Source organism: Uranotaenia lowii, chromosome 3, assembly GCF_029784155.1.
Source record: "Uranotaenia lowii strain MFRU-FL chromosome 3, ASM2978415v1, whole genome shotgun sequence".
NCBI lineage: Eukaryota > Metazoa > Arthropoda > Insecta > Diptera > Culicidae > Uranotaenia > Uranotaenia lowii.
The window spans coordinates 160,964,588-160,986,940 of record NC_073693.1 but is presented as its reverse complement, the minus strand read 5'-3'; the positions used below and the strand labels follow the sequence as shown (position 1 = coordinate 160,986,940).

Here is a 22,353-nt window from a genome sequence, read left to right as displayed (position 1 = left end):
GTTCCTATTGCGGTTGTAGTTCTCGAATTATGCAGCAAAAATTGTATGAAACTCCCCTTCCTCTTTCCTTACTTCCCGCTGGAAGAAGGAAGGGGTCTCAAACAATCATTAGAACATGTCAAGTTCCCAAATACCCGCCCATGCCAAATTTGGTTCCATTAGCTTAATTAGTTTTTGAGTTATGTAAAAAATTATAAAAGAGGACCCTCCCCCCTTAATATCTCCCTACTGGAAAGAGGGAGGGGTCTTAAATAATCATAGAAATATTTTTCTTATCCAAATACCCTTCCATGCTAAATTTGGTTCCATTTGCTTTATTAGTTTTTGAGTTATGTAAAAAAATATAAAAGCCCCCCCCCCTTTCTACTGGAAAGAGGGAGGGGTATCGAATAACCATTGAATTATTTTTCGTATCCAATACCTTCCCATGCCAAATTTGGTTCCAATATCTTGATTAGTTTTCGAGTTGTATGATAAATTGTAAGGTAGCCCCACTCCCCCCTTCCTATCACCCCACTGAGAGGAGGGAGGGGTGTCTAATATTCATAGAAATATTCCTTGTTCCCAAATACCACCCCATGCCAAATTTGATACCATTTACTTGATGCGTTCTCGATTTATGCGAAAAATTGACTTTTGCTTGGGAGGCCCCTCCCCCCTTTCATGAGAAAGGGAGGGGTCTCAAACCATAATAGGAACCTTCCCCTGCCTCCAATACCCCCACCTGCCAAGTTTCACGCAAATCGGTTCAGTAGTTTCCGAGTCTATAGGGAACAGACAGACAGACAGACAGACAGACAGACAGACAGACAGACAGACAGACAGAAATTCATTTTTATATATATAGATAATTCTAAAAAAAACTTTGTACTTTTTGCTTACAAACCATTTCAAGTACGTACCTAACATGAAAAGTGTTTTTGTGTTACATGGCGACTTAATAGAGACTTTTGATCTGCTTCTTTTTTGAAAAGTGAGACTTTAGAACTGATATTCAACTAGAAGCAAAATTTTCATGAGAAATATTTTGTATACTCTTAAAGTTTTAAAAACAATATTCCCTCCTGTCAACTTACACGGTTGGGCAAGAGCAAACGTCGAACTTTTAAGAAATTCATCTTCAAAATAATTCAATATGTTGGAAAGACCAGAAGGGATATTCCGAATATTGAAACTGATGCGGATATTAAAAAATCTTAAATGTCTTTGTGAATGAAGGTCATTTGCTTTGAACAGCATTCGTTAAAAGTGGAGTAAAAACCTAAATTTATACTGCAGATATGTCAATGAAACTTGATAAAACAAACAAATAGAAAAAGTAGTTTTTCGTCGTTTTTTTTTTTTAAATTTCTATAGCTTATTTTTTCAACTCCAAAAAATGCACCATCTAAAGCTAATCAGGAGCTAGAAGTGCTCATAAAACAGAATATTAGAAATATACTTATAAAACTGTCCCGATTCACGCTATTGATCGGTTTTCAAAATTCTATCTCCATAAAGTACAATATGCAATCAATTTCAATAAGCGAATCTTTTTCTTTCGATTAGAAATTTATGTAAACTCGAGCCGGGAAAATCAGCCTACACAGAAAAAAATATGGACAATTACGTGTCATTGAAAATGGTTACCTTTAAAATAATTCAACCTGTAATTTCGAAACCACGTAATTTGCAATTGATTGCTTGAAAATTAAATGATAAATCATTTGATATTACAGCAAATGTCCTGTAACAAAAAGGAGCAGGACATGTACTGTAGCTTTACAGGTGGAAGCATTATTTTTAAGTGAGAACATTATTTACAGGCTGGTGTTGAATTTCAGGACTGTAAAATTCGAGTGATTGTGGCTAGTGTTTATGAATGCAGTTTACATTACTTCCCGTTAGCATCTTTTTTTCACTATCGGTTCAGCAACGGGGGGAACCGCTGGGAAACGCTTCGAAATGGGATTGATACCGGGAGGCTTCGAACGAAAATATCCGGCTTCATCGGTTCACCCATAGGATAACATTTCCAGACTGTTATACGAATGCATGCTGCAGTCATCCGTTACACGATATGGATGGTGAACGAGAGGAACTGACCGTGCTCGAGAAGTAAAATGATAGGAGTTTGATTGTTTAAGCAGGTAAGCAGAACTTTCATTCTTTTCCACCAAATGGTAAAATAAATATGATAATTGTAATCTTTGCAGATCCTTTGCAGGAAAGGTATCAATATTAGCCATGGCCAAATTGTCCCCGCCCTCCGTCCGTTAACAGATGCAAAATTCACCTTCGAAGTCAATTGGCAACAGTAACATACCAAGGCTAATGGAGTTCTAGGAATTGGTATTTTCATAAAGTAATGGTTCTGTGACAACTGCGGTGAAAAACCTTACCTAGCGACTGGTTACGTCCGATTTTATTGTTCCAGGAGAAAAGCTGTAAAACTCGAGTCAGTCGATACGGGCTTAATCTTTGCAGGCTTTCTCCAGTAGGAATTAAAATTGGCAATCAAAAGTCCCATTGCCGTTACTGATTCCTGAGGATCCTCACGATTCCTGGCACAAATCCGCGGTACAGATAAAGGTAAATTTATCTGAAAATAAGCCGGTATTGTTTTAAATGTCCGAGCAATTCTTTAATGGTTCCATTTTTTAAAGAACTACCTATATGCATAAATACCTTTGATGAAATTTTTATGTGCTAAATTTAAGCAAAATACTTTAAATTTTCCAAAAACTGTTTTCGAAACGTTAAACTTTGAATTGAGAAACAAAAATTTAGAACGGTGAAACTTTACTTTTTAATTCAGTATCGAATTTTGAATACGGCGCATGTGCCAACATAGCTGTTTCGAGAAAATCGTGTTCAATGTTTGACAGCTCCATAAGCTCCTAGCAAAAATATTATTTTGTTTCCTTTTTTTCTCAAAAATTAAATATTCCTTAAATAACTTTGTACAAAATGTAGGTCTTCGAACGTACTTTTTCAACCCAGCTGATAACTTAGTTCGTTTACATTTGGCGCATTCGCCATATTCAAATTTTGCTACCAAATTGTTTTTCGTTTTTTATTGACACGCAAAACGTGAAAAGTGTTGAATTAATTAATTTCAAACCTTCACGGACAAAACAAAACTACCCACTTAACTACTCACCACTGGGTTGATGAGGCCAAAGTACGTAGTTTTGTTTGAACTTTTTGAGTGGGTAGTTTTGATGTACTAGAGGCTTTTGATCAAAGTACCCACTCACCAGGTAGATTTTTTTATCATTGTCCGGCATTTTTCTACAATGAAAATACGCGTGTGTCAAAAGTTTGCAGAAAAAGTTCAAGATGCAAGTGCCGGAGGGAATAATTCTGAGGGAAACCTGGGGCAAGTTTCCGGTAAGATTTTTTGTTTTGTTTTCTTTTATTAAACTTTAAATACACTTCTTTTATTAAAATCGTTTTTTCTTTGCAGATTCAGGAGCAAGGTCCAAGGCCAACGAGTGTCCCAACTCCCAGCAGCGGTCACCTGAAGCAGCAAGGAGGAACCTCTCTGGAAGCTACCGATTCTGGTCGGGACGAAAGAAGCAACAACAGCATGACGGGGGCAGAAAAATACAAATTAGGATTCCTTGGATAGTTAGTGATTAAAGGTTAGTTTTTTTCTGTTTACATAATAATGTGAAGGAGCTCCGGTTTTTGTTTGTGCTAACTCGATTTACCTGATCTAACATCTAGGTACAATGCTCATTTTAAAACAAACAAAAATCAACTGAGAGTAGTTTTCAAATCTAATCTTTCTATTATTTTACAACAGCTGACAGCTGAGATAAATGTACGAAACTTCTTCGAATTTCGGAAACCAGGAAAAAAGCTTACGCGGACAAAGTGTACCCTTCACCTACGATTAGATAAAAGGTTAGTTGATCATATCACAAGTTTATATTTTTTTATGCTAATTCCAATTTTCTTAATATTCATTCATTTTATTTCAGAATATTAAAAGCAAACAACAATCATCAGCAGCAGCATACGGTTATTCTTCTTGGTGTGAAATCTCACCTGATCAGTCAATTAGCTTAGCTGATAAACTCATCGCAAAGTCAACTTAAATCACAAATTTTGCTGGCAAATTAGGAAAAAATGACGGTCTCTCCGGTTGTCACTAGACAAGGTTAGTACGTGATAGTACGTAGTGTATAAACAGACATGGGGGCTTTTTTATTTTGTGCAAAGGTACGATTTATAAATAGTTTCTGAATAACGATTTAAAAATATAAAAATCTAAAATGATTTGCTAATTAACATAACGTAAAAAATGATAGTTCCGTCATTAGCCGATAATTTTAATTTTGATACATATTCTTCATACAGAGCTTTCTTTCAATATTGTATTTCAAAAAAATAAAATTTAATTAAAATAATTTCTAATTGTAAATTCTAAAACAAAAACGTTTATTCATATCATCTCAAATGAAAAAGTTTATATACATTCCAAATGGATGTGCCAGTCAAAAGACCTATTAGATAGAATGTAATATGTTATTCAATAAAATTCCATTCAAATAACACAGTTTATCCTTATATTATCTGAATTCCATGCTCAAAACACATTAAAACGCGAATTGAACAGAAATATTCCATTTTTTTCCAAAATTAACTGCTGAATGAAAAAAAAGTTTTATACCTTGCTACAGTGTTAATAATAAGGATTTGTTTCAGTTCTTCAGACCATACAAATTAACTGCTGAATGAAAAAAAAGTTTTATACCTTGCTACAGTGTTAATAATAAGGATTTGTTTCAGTTCTTCAGACGTACAAATTTAAGAATTTTTAGTAATTTGTTATTTAAAAATTCTCAACATTAAAATTACGTGCAGATTATTTTACTGGTCGCTGAAATTACAGGTCGCTTGTAATTACAGTTTGCTTGCAATTACAGGTCGCCTGCAATTACAGGCCTGTAATTTTAAACTTGCCTGTGAATTGCATGTCCTCGACCTGTAAAATTACGGTAAATGTCCTGCTCCTTTTTGTTACATGACATTTACTGTAATTTTACAGAAAATAATTTTTTCTGTGTACCTTTTTCAAGCAATGGGGGACAAAATTGGAAAAGACGGGGGAGCTCCCATGTAAGTTTTAGATAAAGAGCTTTTCAAAGAAGGGACCATATTTTATAAGAGGGTTTTTTTTGCGTTCGGATATTTGGCATAATTAAAAAATAGATGTGACAAATGTTTTTATGAAAGTTCGTAACTTTCCATTTTGAAAACAAAGGTGGAAAATCCATAAATTTTGACATTATTTATGTCATTATGAAGCTTTAAAAACAGAGTACAAATTTCAGACCTTGAAAAACAAATTTAGAGATCAAGTTTCAGTAAATAATATATACCATCTTTGAATTGCAATTCGGAACTCCAGATGCAGCTCACATTTCAAAGTTGTTGAATCTAATTTATGATGAGGTTTGATTTGAAAAAAATTCTTGAAAAATCTAAATTTGAATAAATTTATACAAATAGCATTTATTTTTGGAAAGTGTAGCAAAGCACACCGGGTCAGCTAGTACTATTTAAAATACACATTATTTTTCCATAAAAACTTGACTAAGAACTAAAGATTACAGCATTTTGATGTTTTGATTTGAAAAATCCATAATACTGTTAGTGATGATGTACGTGCGCATTAGAGATTAAAAAGTACAGTGAATCCCCGAATTTGTCCGCCCCCGATTTTGTCTACCCTCGATTCGGTCAGGTTTTTTGAACCAGATTTTGTCACTATATTTGATTGAATGTAAACAAATAAGAGTCAAACCTTCTCAGCGATTCTCTCTCGATAGCGATAGCTAAGATGACTTATGAATGAAACAAAGAAAAGATGTCCGATTTTATACAAGTGTTTTTATTCACATTTGAACAATAATAAAGTTGGTGAATATATTCAAAATAATAAATATAACGGAACGATACAACAAATCAATGATAATGATCAACAAACTTGTTTTAAGAATTTTGGAGCCTTAGGGTTATTAGTGCTTAAGCGCTAATTTCGAGAAATTTGGAGAAAACACACCTTCAAGTGTGTTATTCCAATTTCCAAACATTTTTCGAAAATTTGTATTTTTCATTCTAACGCGAAAGAATGTAAATAAATTTCTAAAAACCTAAAAAATCACCAAACAAAGTTTAAAAATGAACAATCGGTTGGCATTATAAATTTGGAATCGACCATTTTTGCTCTTATACTCCTTTGGCTCTGAGGGCCCAATTGAGAAATATATTTTTTAATTTAATTTTAACCTTGTTTTTGTTAGGTTAAACAGAGTGTTTTAAGAAAGATAGCAATAAAATTTAATAATATTGTGATGAAAAAGAGATTTAACTCATAATGAGTTAATGATCAACTAATAGCACACAAAAAACACCCTACACTGCTTTAAATAACGCAGTAGTAATGTTTTCTGATTAATTTCAACATAGATATTCAAAAAGAGTGCTTTTTAAAAATTAACCGATTTTGTCACTGGCATAATTTGTCACAATAAAATGCATCATGGGGGTGACAAAATCGGGGTTTCACTGTACTTTTAAAGTTTGAATTTTTTTTTAAATATGTCTTTATTTGTATCAATTCATCATTACATTTATATTACATTATTAAATTAAATTAGGTGTTCAGCTCAATAATGAACTGTTCAGAGCCCTATAGGTAACTAGATAATAAAAATTTATTTATAAGATTTAAATTTGCTGAGCGCAATCAAGTATTTAATGCAGGAGAACATCCTGTAATGGCAAAAATATTTTAAACTTAAAACTAAACACTATCCTAAAATAATACTTATTATAAAGAGAACGAATCTCTGCGATGGAAGACTGCATCGATTTGCCTCTGAAGTTGTAGATGATTTTGTTGGCCATCTCTTCGATCGATTCAATGCCCGACATCCGATGAAGATCTTCGGTGCTGTGCCGAGGTGGAAGCCGCAAAATCAGTTTCAGAACCTTGTTCTGAATCCTCTGGATGGCTTTCTTCCTCGTCCCGCAGTAGCTAGACCAAATCGGAACTGCATACATTATCGCTGGTCGAAACACTTGCTTATAAATAAGCATCTTATTCTTAAGGCACAGTCGGGATTTCCTGTTGATGAGAGAATAAAGAGATTTAGTATATTTATTACATTTAGATTGAGTATCTTCAATGTGATTTTTAAAAGTAAGATTCCGATCAAGTGTAAGTCCCAAGTACTTCACGTGATCAGAACATTCTAATGAAACCTCATTAAAAGTTATGGAATGATTTTCATTAGGTTTTAAAAATTGAGCTCTTGGCTTATGGGTAAATATAATAAGTTGAGTTTTGGAAGCGTTAGGAGAAATTTTCTACATTTTCAAGTAATTCAAAAAGGAATTTAAATTTTGTTGCAATCTACTGCGTACCAACCGTAAATTTCGACCTTTGGCTGAAAGCAAAGTATCATCAGCAAATAATCTTCTACCTTTTCCTTCTGGTACATCAGGAAGATCAGAAGTGAAAATATTGTATAAAATTGGCCCAAGTATACTACCCTGAGGGACACCAGCTAATCGGTGTCCTTTCAGAGCATGAATTTTGATAGTTTACTTGTAAGGTTCGGCTAGTCAAATAATTTTGTATAATTTTGGTGAGATATACGGGAAAATCAAATCGAGCTAAACCTTCAGATTTGCTAGCGTTAATCATGTTAGTTACACTCAAAAGTTGATGTGTAGTAGAATGTCCACGACGAAAACCAAATTGTTCATCAGGAAAAAAAGAAGTTTATCTCCATCTTTCAAAGTAGGAATTGGCTTCTGGGGCTTTTTCAGAATTTTAGTTAATTTCCAAAATGGCTTTGAGTTGGTTTTTATGCCCTCAACTGCTTTTGCCAAATTTTCGTTACGAACAAAATTTAAACGACGTTTGATCTCTTTTTGAAGGTCGCAATAAATAAATTTTTAAATAAGGATCCCTAGTTCCTTGATATTGGCGTCGACGAATGTTTTTCTGTCGTATCAAAAACTGAAGATCATCATGGATCAAAGGTTGATAAAATTTATGTTTTACTTTGGGTATTGATGTGGCTTTAGCATTGACTATTGAAGTTGTCAAATGTTCTATAGCCAAATCAATATCTTCTATTGAATTCCTATATCACTCCCAGCCAGCTTTTCGAAAGTTAAAAGTTGATTTCAAAGGGTTTTCAATGGGACTTTGGGATAAAGAAAAAGTTACTGTAAGATGGTCTGAATCGAGGTCCGCATGAGTAATTAATTGACTATTGCCTAAATCCGTTAGAACCAAATCAATTGTGGAGGGATTTCTTATTGAAGAGAAACAAGTGTGCCCACTAGGATATTCAACAGTGTAATAACCTGCAGAGCAGTCATTAAATAAAATATTCCCATTTGAATTTGATGAAATATTATTCCAAGATCGGTGTTTTGCATTAAAGTCACCAATAATAAAAAAATTAGATTTATTTCTGGTGAGTTTTTGTAAATCTCCCTTCAAAAAATTTTTCTGTTCACCGCTGCATTGAAAAGGCAAATATGCGGCAACAATTATAATTTTCCCCATAGAAGTTTCTAATTCAATTCCAATTGTTTCTAAGACTTTTGTATTGAAAGAAGAAAGAAGTCTAAATTTGAGACGACTATTGATGACAATAGCTACACCCCCACCTTGTCGATCAAGTCGATCATTTCGCAAAATTTTAAAGAAAGCATTGCTTTTCAAGTTATTGTCTGGCTTTAAAAAAGTTTCAGTGATGGCAGCAATATGTATGTTTTGAGTTTTCAAAAATAAAAAGAATTCATCTTGGTTAGCCAGCAAAGATCTAGCATTCCAATTCATAATATTTAAACATCTATTTGGATCCATGAGGGAATCGTAAAGTCATAATAATTTTGTTAGCATAATTAAAAGAAGTTTGGAAAGCTTCAAACATTGAATTTGCTTTCAACATAAGTTGCATCATTTCCATTAAATTTTGATGCAAACATTTTAATTTTTCCTCAGTAATCTCACCCAAATCAACAAAATTGTTAGGATCAGAAAATGAAGGAGAAGAACAAGTATTTGAATTTCGGGGATTTTCCCAAGCCTTCGCATGAACGTTGAGACTTGGTTTTTTCCCATTTTTATTAGTTATGCCTGGAGAGGGCAACCCATTTTCAACCACCTCTGAGAACGATAAACAACGAGTCTGTGGCGCAGATTCAGCACAGGTAACATTAAAATCACTTCGGGTATTACCCAGCCGTGATTCCAATGTAGACCGAGGCTGAATGCGAACAGGCAGGTTGTTTGCCGGCCCGATGTGTGAAGACGAAAAAGAGGAAGGAGGAGAAGAAACTTTTCTGGAAACTTTGGGATTTTTCCTAGAAGCAATAATTTTTGCCCTGATGGGACAGTCTAGCGAATTCGAGGAATGATTACCTGCGCAATTTGCACACTTGAAAAATTCTGTTTTTGGTTTATCACCACCATAAAGGCATTTAGATTTTTCATGATCGAATGAGCCGCAAAGCATGCATCTGGCATTCATTCTACAATTTTTAGTGCCGTGACAAAAAGCTTGACAACGACGACATTGCGTAATATTTTGAAGGAAATTGGTTGAAGATTTTCGAAAAGGTTCGAATTTGACTCGACAATGAAACATAAGACGAGCCTTTTCAAGAATTTGCAAATTATTAACTTGATCCTTTTTAAAATGGATCAAATAAAGCTCAGGAACACAACCAACACTACTGATATTATTCGTGTTGGTTCTTTTCCTCATTTGAATTACTTGAATCGAAGAAAAACCTAACAAAGAATTTAATTCAGTTTTGATCTCATCCGGTGTCTGATCGCCGGTGAGACCACGAAGTACAACTTTAAATAGACGATCACTTCTAGTGTCGTAAGTAAAAAATTGATGTTTTTTATTATTCAAATAATTTAAAATTGTTTGAAAATCATTAAAAGATTCCGCCAAAATACGAGCAGTTCCCCTTCGACCGATCTGAAAAGAAATCTTCACATCCTTGACGGACGTGACGATTTCTTTCCGAAAGGCATTGAAGTCAGGAATTGTGACCGTAATTGGTGGAACCTTTTCGTTTTTAAGAGTATAAGAAGAAGAAGGTTTCTTAGTACTCTTATCAGAATTAAATATGAATATTTCCTCATCACCGATGTTATGAAGGACATCGAATGAATTGGAAATTTCAACTTTTTTGGGCGATGGACCTGAATTAGGTTCGGCAATCCGTTTTCTTCCGGCCCTTGAACCGGCCGAAGACTTCCCCATGGTGGAAAGGAAAGAGAAAAATATGAATAAAAGAAATAAAAACAATTTTAGCACTGAAAAGTGCTGATTGAAAAACAGGTAAGGAAAAAATAAATAATGTAAAAATGTTCCTGCAGGTACACAGCAACGATACGATGCTCCGGCGTACGTGTTGACGGCTCAACGGTACAGATGGAAGTGGATAATGTTAGTGATGATTTACGTGATCATTAGAGATTAAAAAGTACTTTTAAAGTTTTTAAATCCTAAGTTTACCGAATAAAAAATAAATTGGTTCATTTTTTTTTGGTAATCTTTGAGGGTAAAATTAACAGGAATGTTGAGCGCTTTGAGGTACCCCTAAATCATGTCCGATTGAGCTGAAACTTTGCACAGCTCAGTTTTTCTCATATATTCATTGGCCACCCTAATGAGGACACTCAGTGACGAGCGCGTTAACATGTTATAATATCTCGAATTATAACAGAAAGTCTATGCAAGCATAACTAAATTATATCACCCATTGATAGCATTATATCAAGATTATATCTTGATAGCATTATATATGTAGATTATATTATGCAAAAATACGAATCTTGAATACAAACTATGCAATGATGCAATTTTAGTCTTACACGCATTACTTGTATGCAATGTTGGACTACCTCCTGACTTGTACCCAAACTTTCATGCATTGTTTCCAACTTGAACAATTCTTGAAAAGTTCGGGTACCAGCCAAGAGATTCGAACCTTGACCTGCAGGTTGAGAGGCGGGCACGCGACCTTCAAACTTCCAATAAAAGTTTTCGAAGTATTTGTTTGCCCGACAGAAAAAACCACTGATTGTATCAATTTAGATATAATCATTTTTTTTCGAAAAGACCAAATCGAAGATTATGATATCAAAGCTACATATATCTGAATAGGTTAATAATATCTCGTTGAGATGGGTTTGTGTAACAATTTTGATATGCTCTCCGAATCGGGTTTGCTTTGGAATCAAGTACTTGTATGCAAGGTTTCTTATCTCTCGCCATGTATTTCTCTTTATGTATTGTTCCAAACTTGTACAACTCTAAAAAGTTTGGGTCAGGAGATTCGAACCTCGACCTGTCAGTTAAGAAGCGTGCACGCTACTAAAGAGCAGATGTATTGGAATGAAAGCTTCAGATTTCCAATAATAGCTTTGGAAGCAGGTAAATTGAGGTAGGAAAAATAACTGTTTGTATCAAATGAAATAATTTTGTTTTTCGAAATGACAATAACGAAGATTTTGATATCAAAACTATATCTGAATAAGATTATAATGTTTCTCTGAGATGGGTTTGAGTTGTCATTTTGATATGCTCTCCTGTTCGGAAAACTCGTCTAGATTTTTTTAAAACATGTTATTTAAATCTTGTAACTCGCGATAACTTTCGAAACCGATGTTAATTTTTTTTCAAAAATCCTTTTGTTCAATTTTGATTTAGGAAACATCAAATTTCGTAGGATGATGTAATACTTGATACATCTTTGACAGGAAATTCGAACCAAAAAAAATTATCTGTTTTAAAAGTTATGAGAGTTTGAGGCTTGAGTTGTGGGGCGTAAGAATCTCATTTCCATAGAATTTAAAATGAAACTGTATGAACATTGTTTTTTTTTGCAATTGTTGGTAAAAAAGTTGAGAAAACTAAAATTTTCGTTTTCTCCCTGATAGTACCTGGTGCAAAACTGAGCATAAACGAATACAGTATTAAATTATTGGTTAAAACTTGAAATGTCAGTTTTGCTGCAAACACTCTACAAAGCACAAAAAAGTAGGAATTTTTACCTGTTTCGATCAGTATTTTGTTCCCAAGATTAAAGGAGCGCGCGCTACCTGTATATTTGAGTGCAATTGTTCGACCATTGTTTGTTTTCGATACAAAAACAAAAGATTTGTGGTCATTACTTCTTTCATATCTCTTAAAGGACTTATTGGCCACTTTATTTTCTCATTATCGTTGAAAAATTAGGAGTTATGTAGCATTGAAATATGGTTTTATTTTTCGGCGTGTTTCGATCACCGTTTGATTATACTTTAGGATTTTGTTGATATTGTTCGTTGAAATAAATGACTATGTACTTTGTTCTTTTACGTTTCGATTTACTGTTATTTTTCAATCATCTTCAGATCTATAATAAAATATTTAAACAATTAATTCAACTACTTATAACATGAATTACAATACTGCTCGTACACTAATTTCTATTCCTTTGCTACAGAAGCTTCGAGAATGCAAAACCACCACCAAGAAACACTGCGCCAATTGCTGATCGAGATCAGTCTAATTCTGAGGCCCCATGCGGATATATAGGGGAATAGAAATTAGTGTACGAGCAGTATTGTAATTCATGTTATAGGTAGTTTAATTATTTTTTAAATTTTTTATTATAGATCTGAAGATGATTGAAAAATAACAGTAAATCGAAACGTCAAAGAACAAAGTACATAGTCATTTATTTCACCGAACAATATCAACAAAATCCTAAAGTATGGTTTTATTTTATTTACAAAAGAAATTAACGGTTCGGTTCGAACTCAAAAAATTAAATATTTAGAAATCAGAATCATTTTTTATGTCGTAAAAATGAACTCAACTTTCAATTTTTTGAAACATCCGGCGCAAACTTACCAGATAATAAAACACAATCCCCATATCTTTGATTTGTTTCGACAAGCTTTGTAATTTTTCGAGTTGCCTTCGAATGATAAAGGATAGTGATAAAAAATCAAAACCAAACATATCGTGAATTGTTCGAACTTTCTCACTGCCGATTTATTCTTTAACACTTGATTGGTCTGCAACGCCACACAATCCCGTATAGGTGGATGTGGATTCGCACTTTGTGGCTGGCTTATCACTTTTGATATAGGATGCCTCCTTGTAATAGTTGGTGTACGAGTAGTTGCACACAAAGTAATAGTTTTGGCAGGGTACTCCCTCTTTTACGTTGCTAGGTATGAAAGGCAGATCATCCGGATCCACCTCGTAGCGAGCAAAGCAGCACCCAATTTGTGTCACCTTGTCGTTGACGAACACCGTAAAGTGGCCAATCTGTGGACTGATAAAAAATCATTACTTTTTCAAGGAAGGTTAGCTACTGTGTCTAGAGTTTTTGTCATGTAATAGTATAAGCTCAAAAATGAATGGAACACTTTTAAAACAGTTGCCTATACCTGTTCCGTAGGGCGTAAATCTTTCAATCTGATCTAAGGGCTAAACATATATTTACCCTTTGTAGTTCATGGGATATGAATCGGTGTAATTCGGCGATGTCACTTTGTACTCGTTGAACCAAACATCGATGATGCTTTGGACGATATCCAGCGGAGTCGGCTGTGTCATGATAGTGGTCCTGGGGCAGTAAACTTTCGCAGCAATATTTTGTCCGGCCGATGGAAATTGCAAGGTGCTCCGGCAACGGTCGTGGCCATAATTGCATGTTTTTATATTGCAACAGGCAGCGTATGCCAACTCGTCACTGTATGTCTGGAATAGTTAAAGGTTTTTTTTTGAGCTCACCTCTTGACATCTCTTGTCACATCTGCGTCGCTCTAATGTATTTACCATTTCGATCATTCGGGCGGCTGGCTTATGTGGCGGCAGAGCCCCTCTGGCTAGCAAACTTCGCTTCAAATTGTGCTGATGGACGATGAAGTCCCGCGATTCCTTATCCATTGGCAATAAAGTGGGAGATTTACACTTGGGATCGAACTTGATAGGCTCCGGGCCACAGTTACAAGCGATGTTGCCCATCCCACTCGGGCAGGAACGATTGCTGCAGTAAAAATCATTCCCACTATAGATGGCTTCGGATGTTCTCGACCGGATCGCTAGCAGTAGTAGCAGCAGCATAAATTTCAAATTGGGCGCGTTTACTGTGGAATATCGGGCAAAGGACGAGCAGGTGACAAAAAATGTGATATTAGAATAGTACAGTGCTGTAATGAACAAATACTTATGCTGTGGGCGAAGCTAGGGTATCCAAAATTGATTCTTAAAAAATCACACTTACAGAAAAAAAAAACAAACAGATGATTAAAACGATTGCAATTATTAATGCAAATCTTTAGAGATGACCACAAACAGAAAAAAACTGTATTCGGTTAGTTAAGCTTAAAGCTAAGCTTGATTGAATAGGGCATGTACTCGAAAAAAATGCACAATTTTCTTTAGTGAACAACTGAAAGAGCGAAAATCAAACTGTAGAACAAGGACATTGTATCATCTCTTGGATTCAAGATTTGTTCAAATTTTTGATTCTAAATAAACTCTATTTTTCGGTTTTGTACACTGTAGATTGTATGCGAGTTTAATATTACGTAACGCAATTTTCGATCGTTTTCAACCCCCCCTCCCCCCTACGTAACAAATTCGGTTAAGATTTTCTATACAAAATTCACAAAGCGTAACAAACTCTTAAATCCCCTCCCCCCTAACGCGTTACCTAATATTTGAATAGTCCCTACAAGGAAGGTACAGGTACAAGGAAAAGTACATGGTAACAAGGTAAGATGTAAAGCATTGAAAACGTAAAATATTTATCTTTTGATTAAATATATTAAAAAATAGCTTAACTCTATTGTGGGGTTTAGTGGGGGGAATGGACAGGACATCAAACGATCAGAAGACTGATATACAATGGATTGTGGGTTCAAGCCAGCCGGAGTATCTCGGCAAATTTGGAATGTTGAGTAGGTTACTTAGGTACCTTTTCAGGATTCTTTATTTGTTTAGAACAGTTGGAAGGGAGTAAGATGAGTCAAACCTGTCCCAAACCAGTGGTAACGGACCCCTTGGTTGTGCTGCAATTATTGTTGATGAGTTAAGCATGAACAATATTTGAATTTGCGATTGAGACTTCCCGTACCGACTCGGGTCGAAAGACCTACCAGCCACTGGTGGGTCAAACATACATACATACATACATACATGTAGATTGTATGCGAGTTTGTTGCATGCAAGTTTTTGGAATTTGTTTTTTTAAATTTAAGCTAGCTTCAGATAGAATAGGAACAAAAACAATTGCCTGTATTTCAGTTATTTATTATTGAATTCAAGATCTTTTTTTATACAAATGTGGCGTTTTCTTTTATTACTTTATACTTTTAAGAAAAAAAAATACGGATAAAATTATTCGTTACGGTTAGGAAGAAATTCTCGAATTTTTCCTGTAACATGGCTTATTAGGTGGCGCACACCTTCTTCTCCCATTGTTTTAGCGATCTTATTCTACCAGGCCTTCATTTGACAGATTTCTTTGACAACCTTTTGCTTTGCCTTGAGTCTCCTCTTCATGATTGCCCAGTATTTTTCAATAGGGCGGAACTGGAGGCAGTTGGCTGGGTTAAGGTTTTTCGGAACAAATTGGACCCCTTTCTCTGCATACCATTCTAAACGACTTTGTTGTAATCTGGTCAAATCTGGCCAACATACTGATCGAATGAACGGCAAAATTCGTTTTAGGAGACACTCTTTTTGGTATAATTCCGACGTCATTGTCTTATTTGTAAAGCAATCTTTGGTTTTCTTGCAACAGCTGCAAATGCCCTGCCAAATTATAAATTTTCCTGCAAATTTGTCGCCAAAAACAAATTTGAAATTGGCTGGAACATCCCTCCGAGCCGTTGCCAAGTAAAATTTTTGACCTGGGATTTGTCCGAAGTTAGCCTTGACATAGGCTTCATCGTCCATCAGAAGACACCCATCGAACTTGCTCAGCACCTGGTCTTATAAGGGTATATACCGAAGATAGTATTAGCGAAAAATTGGCCTCAGCCATAACCTCGAATTTTGATTTGCTGGCGGCCTCGACAGTGATGCTACGTGTGTTACTAAAATCAGCATTTGCTTGCTTTAAACTAATTATAATTTTTCAAAATTGATTAAACTTTTTAACTATCAACAGCTTAACGTTTGAAATCATTACGGGACGTCCTTAAATGGCTAACTTCATCCATGTAAGGACGTCCCGTAATGATTTCATCTTTTGCTAATGAATTTTTAAGGTGAATTTAGAACATCTGACATATTTTTTCGTATACTGCTTTTAAGATAAAAGAAAGAGTTGTTTCGAACTTCTAAACGAAGGCAAAATCATTCACTGTGATAAAAAAGTAAATTAACTAGAGCCCCGTCTATGTTGTCTTTAAAAATAATCGCCTACATGCTCTGGCTATTTTAAACATATACACATAATTAGTTACATCGTTTAAGTATGCGATACATACAGTTGTTATTTTGTTCAGATAAATGATGCGTTTAACTTCACATTTGAAAAGAAATCGGTCGGAAAGTTGTAAATTCCCAGTTTTCAAGAAAAAAGTTTTTCAAAAACAATGCGATTAAAAAAATGTATTAATTTTCCAAATATCAATGCACTCGGCACCCCTGAATATCCTTAAAAATCAAAACAGGATATCTGTGTATCGCTTTTCCACAGGGCGAATTTGTCAATTAGGATATATAATATATTGACAGTTTTACACGAACACCACCTTAGCAGGAGGCCTCAGCCATAACCTCAAACCATGGGAGAACAGGCCAGCAGATCGTGGCCTAGAGGATAGCATACTTGTCTTCTAAGCCAACGTTCATGAGATCGAATCCCGGTCGTGACATAACCTGGCACACATAGTGTGATGAAGGTTGGCGGTTTTAGCATTAGTGAAATGCTAGCCGTGTATACCTTGGAATTGTACGCCTCAATGATGCAGCACATGCATGTGGATGGATCTTTTCAAGGGAACTTAGATTGCACTTGGAGATCCTACCTAGTTATGTGTGTGCTCGTAGTGCTACCGGTAAACAACTGCAACTTCAACCAATAGTGCAGGGGTGTCAAGTAGCATAGCAAAGTAAAAATAATAACGCGGGGTAATACCACAATAGATCAACTTAATGGTCGCAGTGGACTCTCTCCCCAACAGGAAAAAAAAATGGGAGAACAGAATCGATTTTTGAGAAGGGCGCACGTTAAACGCGAACTGTCAATATATCCTCATAGTTTTCGAGCACGGATTTTATCCACACTATTCTGTTTTATGGTACGATTTGGCTATTTGCTAGCTCGATATGACTTGATTTCTTCCCAGAGTCGAATTCGCCTCACGGTACTAAGGGTAGCACCGGATTTTCTGGCTAAACCACGGTCCGACTGATTGGAATCCCTCTTAATCGTCTTTATAATCTTACCACGCTGTTTCCGGTCGACATTTCCATTCCGATGATTGGTTTGAGGCTTCCGAAACATCGAAAATGTTTCCTTATATCGTTTTATAACGCGCCATACGGTATTTCTTGGCAATTTCAGCTGTTTAGCTAGCCTAGATGCAGACTACAATGGATTTTCCAAATAACTGTGCACATTTTTTTCCCTTCTTTCGGCTCCCATATTGATTGTTTACGAAATACAGTGGATTGGCGGAATGCCCAAAATACATGCGTGAAGCTGACAAAACTCTCTACATGTGGGCGCCAAGAACTTCTAAATCCATCCACCAGGAGCGCCACAATATGGGCAAAAGTTTGTTCCAATTTTAAATGAAGCAAGCTTCCCCTCGTGATGTTTCAACTCCAAGTGACAAAAGATGGATTTTTTTTTTCATTAAAAGAAAACTTAACCTAAATTTACATCACCATATGTTAACATCTATGGAAATTGCTATCAAACAAGTTGCTACCTGTTTGTGGATTATTTCATCTGAACTAACGAATACTTTTTTTGAAAAATAAACAAATTAACATTTGTAAAATTCCCTACACCTACGCTGAATAATGAACTACTAACCACAAAGCCATGTGTTGGAGGGGATCTTCACAATCCATTGTTATATACATGTATATTCAAATACAGTTTTGGAAATTTTTATTAAATATTTTTCAAGGAGGGCAAAAAATCTTTGCGATTGCTTAAAGTGTAAAAACGTGGTAAAAGTTGCGTTTTTTTATCAACAAAACAGAAATAGTCTTGAAACTCCTTTCTTGATAAAAAAATAAGATTGAATTTTCCTGCTGGTTACAGCTTAACTTTCGTATTGAAATAGTTTTTAAAAATCCACCCGTTTCGGAGATACTTAGATTACAATTTGTGTTAAAGGAAGGTTAAAGGAAAATAGAGTCACTTCAAAATCAGAGCCAAACAAGAAAAGATGAAATTGGGCTTCCAAAAAACCTAACTTTGCTATTTGGTGACTGTCGGAAAAAAACCAAAAAGCGATAGTTAGTTAAAGAGCCTATGAAAAACTGTGTTTTAGGTCACAAAACTCATATACCAGTTCAGCACGATTTATATATTTTTTTCAATAAAAAATGCTATTTGCTCAGGGAGCAGCAGTTTTACTTCGAAAGAGCCGCATGTTGCCGACCACTGCACAGTGGTCCAGGACGGAACTTTATCGTGACAAAATTAATTACAAAGATACTATAAGAGATAGACAAATGGTGTCTTCAGCAAACATGCTCCTCAAACCATAGGCTTTATAATCTTCAATCAAATATTAGGGTGTGTCATTTTGTTAATGATTTACACATAAAACTTTTTCCAGTGAACAGATAGAGCCGAACTGTCTTCTACAAAGTTGTAGCCAACGGTTTTTGAGACAACTTTACCGAAGACACTACATACATTTCACGTTTTATGAGCGAGTATCTAATGTTTTTTTTTTTTAATAAAAAAGGTTAGGGTGTGTCGGAAAAACAGTATTTTGCTTCTAAGTTTAGTGAATGAACTCATACAATCACAATGTCTTCTAGGCATTTGTATGAAATTAAATTTGTATGAAATCAAATTTTTCTCTTAAGCGGGCCACAGACTACATAACATTTGTACAAATGCGATGAAATTCGATGAAATTTTGTCGCTGTAAACACGATTTGCATAGTGTATGGCACTGCTTGAATGAGCGCCCAAACGGTTGGAGTAAAATCGGTCGGGATCGAAATATTTTGTACAAATCATCCTCCCAGCCGGGGTGGAGATGGTTTTTTTTGTTGTTGTTGCTGTTTTCGCCAGCAATCGTTTGTGTTCGCGTAAAAAATGTTTGTATAGTGTGTGGGCGAGCATAGATCAAACAATCGTCGTGGAATCATCGAATTTGTACAGGCCATTTGTGTAGTCTATGGCCCGCTTTAGATCGCAAACTTATATCTGGAGCAGGCCCTGGCAATTTCACTTTCAATAGTCAATCGTCACTCAAAAATGAGCACAAAACGCGTCATTCGAAAGAGCTTCATTTTCAATTACTCTTCACACCAGCTTATTTTCACATTCGGCAAACGCTTACTACAGTTCGCTTTCACGTCGGTTTCGAAACGACTTTCAAGCAAAACCATTTCAATTTAAGGTTTCATTGCTTATACACAAATACCAACATATAAAAAAGGCGGCAGATGCCGGCTAGAAAACAACAATACACACCAACAATTTGCTGGCGCCCAAGAAGAAAACCAACGACACCAACAATTGCTTGATGACGCACAAGGTGCCGGGAGCCGGGCCGGCACAGCTGCTAGACGCACCAACAAAAAATACCAACAATTGCTTGATGACGCACAAGAAGCCGGGCGCCGGGCCGGCACAGCTCAAGATAGGTAGATCAAAAGGTATAACATTGCGCTTAACCTCAATCGACAGAACCGTGTAAACGCAGGGTCAAAAATAGTCAAAAATGAAATTTGTGTTTTGTGTTTATTTTCAATACAAATACACACACTTGAAGACCCTGTGAAAGAGAACATCCTCATTTCTCGTGTAAAAGTCAAATTTTCATCGTTTTGTATTGGTCCATTGCGATGCTGGATGTTCTCTTTCACAGGGTCTTCAAATGTGTGAATTTGTATTGGAAATTATCAAATTTTCGTTTTTTCTTTCTCGAGTTTGAAAAATAATCTATATCCCACGTCTCACATCCCCATCTTTACAATCACATATTTGATATTTGAACTAAATAATGCCGTAATAAAATGTTTTTTTAGTTTGCAAGAATACAGGATACGACAGTTTAAAAAGTACAAGTATTTGCTAAAAAAAAATCCCTTATACCTAATGAACGCCTCCAGATACAAGTTTGCGCTCTGAGAGAAAAATGTGCGATTTTTTTTCATACAAATTCCTAGAAGACATTGTGATTGTATGAGTTCATTCACTAAACTTAGAACCAAAATACTGTTTTTCCGACAAACTCTAACATTTTTATATTCAAAAATCATTACTCGCTTACAAAACGTCATATGTATGTAGTGTCTTTGGTAAAGTTGTCTCAAAAACCGTTGGCTTCAACTTTGTAGAAGACAGTTCGGCTCTTTCTGTTCACTGGAAAAAGTTTTAATGTGTAAATCATGAAAAAATGACACACCCTAATATTTGATTGAAGGTTATTAAAATCTATGTTTTGATGAACATTCTTGCTGAAGAGAATATTTGTCTATGTCTTCTAGTATCTTCGTAATTAATTTCGACACGATAAAGTTCCGTCCCAGACCACTGGGCACTCTGCTGGGGGAAATAGGCCTTGGAGTGGATTGCTGCAAACGAAATCCAATTCGTGCCTAAGAATAAAAATCCGCCGCGATCTGGCGTGTTAGGCTGAGGAGGTCAATAATTTGACTGAATCGACTAAAAAAATTGGACACAGCATGTGATATGGGAGGCTTAAGCTTTTTTTTCTGTAGAAGAAGTAATATTCTTTTAAAATCGATGTAATGCATAAACTTTTAAAAGAGAAAAAGAGATTTTTTTTATATAAAAATAAAAAAAGGAGAAACAAGGGTATACGAGACAAGATAATCACTTCCAGATTTGCCAAACCTGTGGGTTTTTGAGCCTTTTTTGAAACGTAGATTCTTTAAGACGTCATAACCTATATACTACCGTATAAACCACTTGGATTTTAATTTAGTTAATGCATATTTTTAAGAGAATAGGTTTTGAATAAGTTTCCATGTTATGGAAAAAAATAATTTTGAATCAACTCCAAAAAAGTTCTTTTGAGAACATGAATCAATTAAACGTTTTTATTTCGCAATAACTACTTTTTATGATCTTCACCTCACATCTTATACTAGAAGCCCTGAAAACTGAATTGGCCACTTTTGAGCAAAAGAAACATCAATAAGAACAGCAACTTAGTAATCACCCTACCCTGTACGTGTAAAAACCATCGGATCTGTTGGTGCTTACTCTATGCAATTATTTTCAAAAAATTTCCCTTGATCCATACTTCGTTGTGGCTTTAGCACTTTTCGGTAGTTCTGCCCTTTAATAACCCTTGCTCACCCTACGTTTCGTCATCCGTTACGAAGCTTTTCGACATTTACAACAATTTTCTTCTTTTGATTGATTTGAAAATACAGGTTTATACTTGCAGACATGAACAATAACTTTTTTTTTGTATAAATTGACCATCTTGGCAACGTTTCAAATCAAACAGTTCGGATTACGCTCGGAAGTAATCCGTAGCCCTCCTGACTTTCTTGGAGTCGGTTGTATTTGTTTTTTGTTCTTACCGCAAAAAGGTTGTATGGTGTAAAGGTTGTAATGAAGTATTGCATTTTTTTTCGATTACAGTTCATATGACGGTTTTCAACCTCTTCTTTCTAGGGAAAGGAAGTCTTCCAAAATTTCAAGTAGAACGTGAGCATAAAAAGGATTGTTCTTTACATTCCTTAAACCTTTTCAAAAAACTTAGTACCTAGGTATAAACAATTTCGGTACATTTTCACTAATGTTGAATCAAAGTTCACTTTCACTGGTCGGTCACCCTGTGTTTGATCATGGGAGGAAAACCTTACCGCTGGCTGCTTTTAAGTTCACCATCGTTATGGTGCGCTCTGCGATGTTATTGCTTTCATGCCACTAAACATTTCACTACTTGTAGGAATAAGTTTTTTCGCGTTCCGAGCTTCGGTTCGCTCTTTTATAAGATCCTCCGGGGCGCGTCTTTATCTTTGTTACGGGTAGTTTTTTTTTCGCTGTCTTTTTCATGCATCTATATTTGATAGTTTGCAAACTCCTCGAGCGTGAGCCACTACCTCATAGCGAATA

The 22,353-nt window shown here is 35.4% G+C and overlaps 2 protein-coding genes and 1 long non-coding RNA gene across 10 annotated transcripts in view; 2 read left to right on the top strand and 1 right to left on the bottom strand.

The window, feature by feature from the left end:
- LOC129756171 (protein furry) overlaps positions 1-22,353 on the top strand; it is a 347,173-nt gene that overhangs the window by 127,183 nt on the left and 197,637 nt on the right. The gene's annotated exons all lie outside the window — the stretch shown is intronic.
- Positions 1,713-4,343, top strand: LOC129756175 (uncharacterized). Its single transcript, XR_008739409.1, has 4 exons — positions 1,713-3,372; positions 3,449-3,626; positions 3,791-3,891; positions 3,969-4,343. It is a non-coding gene; the product is annotated as an uncharacterized LOC129756175 (long non-coding RNA).
- On the bottom strand, positions 13,068-22,191 carry LOC129756173 (scoloptoxin SSD43-like). The gene is made up of 4 exons (XM_055752977.1): positions 22,101-22,191; positions 13,878-14,188; positions 13,543-13,799; positions 13,068-13,371 (listed from the first exon to the last, which is right to left on the bottom strand). Exons 1-4 carry the CDS (start codon positions 22,123-22,125, stop codon positions 13,086-13,088), a joined length of 879 nt encoding a protein of 292 aa, XP_055608952.1. The 5' UTR covers positions 22,126-22,191; the 3' UTR covers positions 13,068-13,085.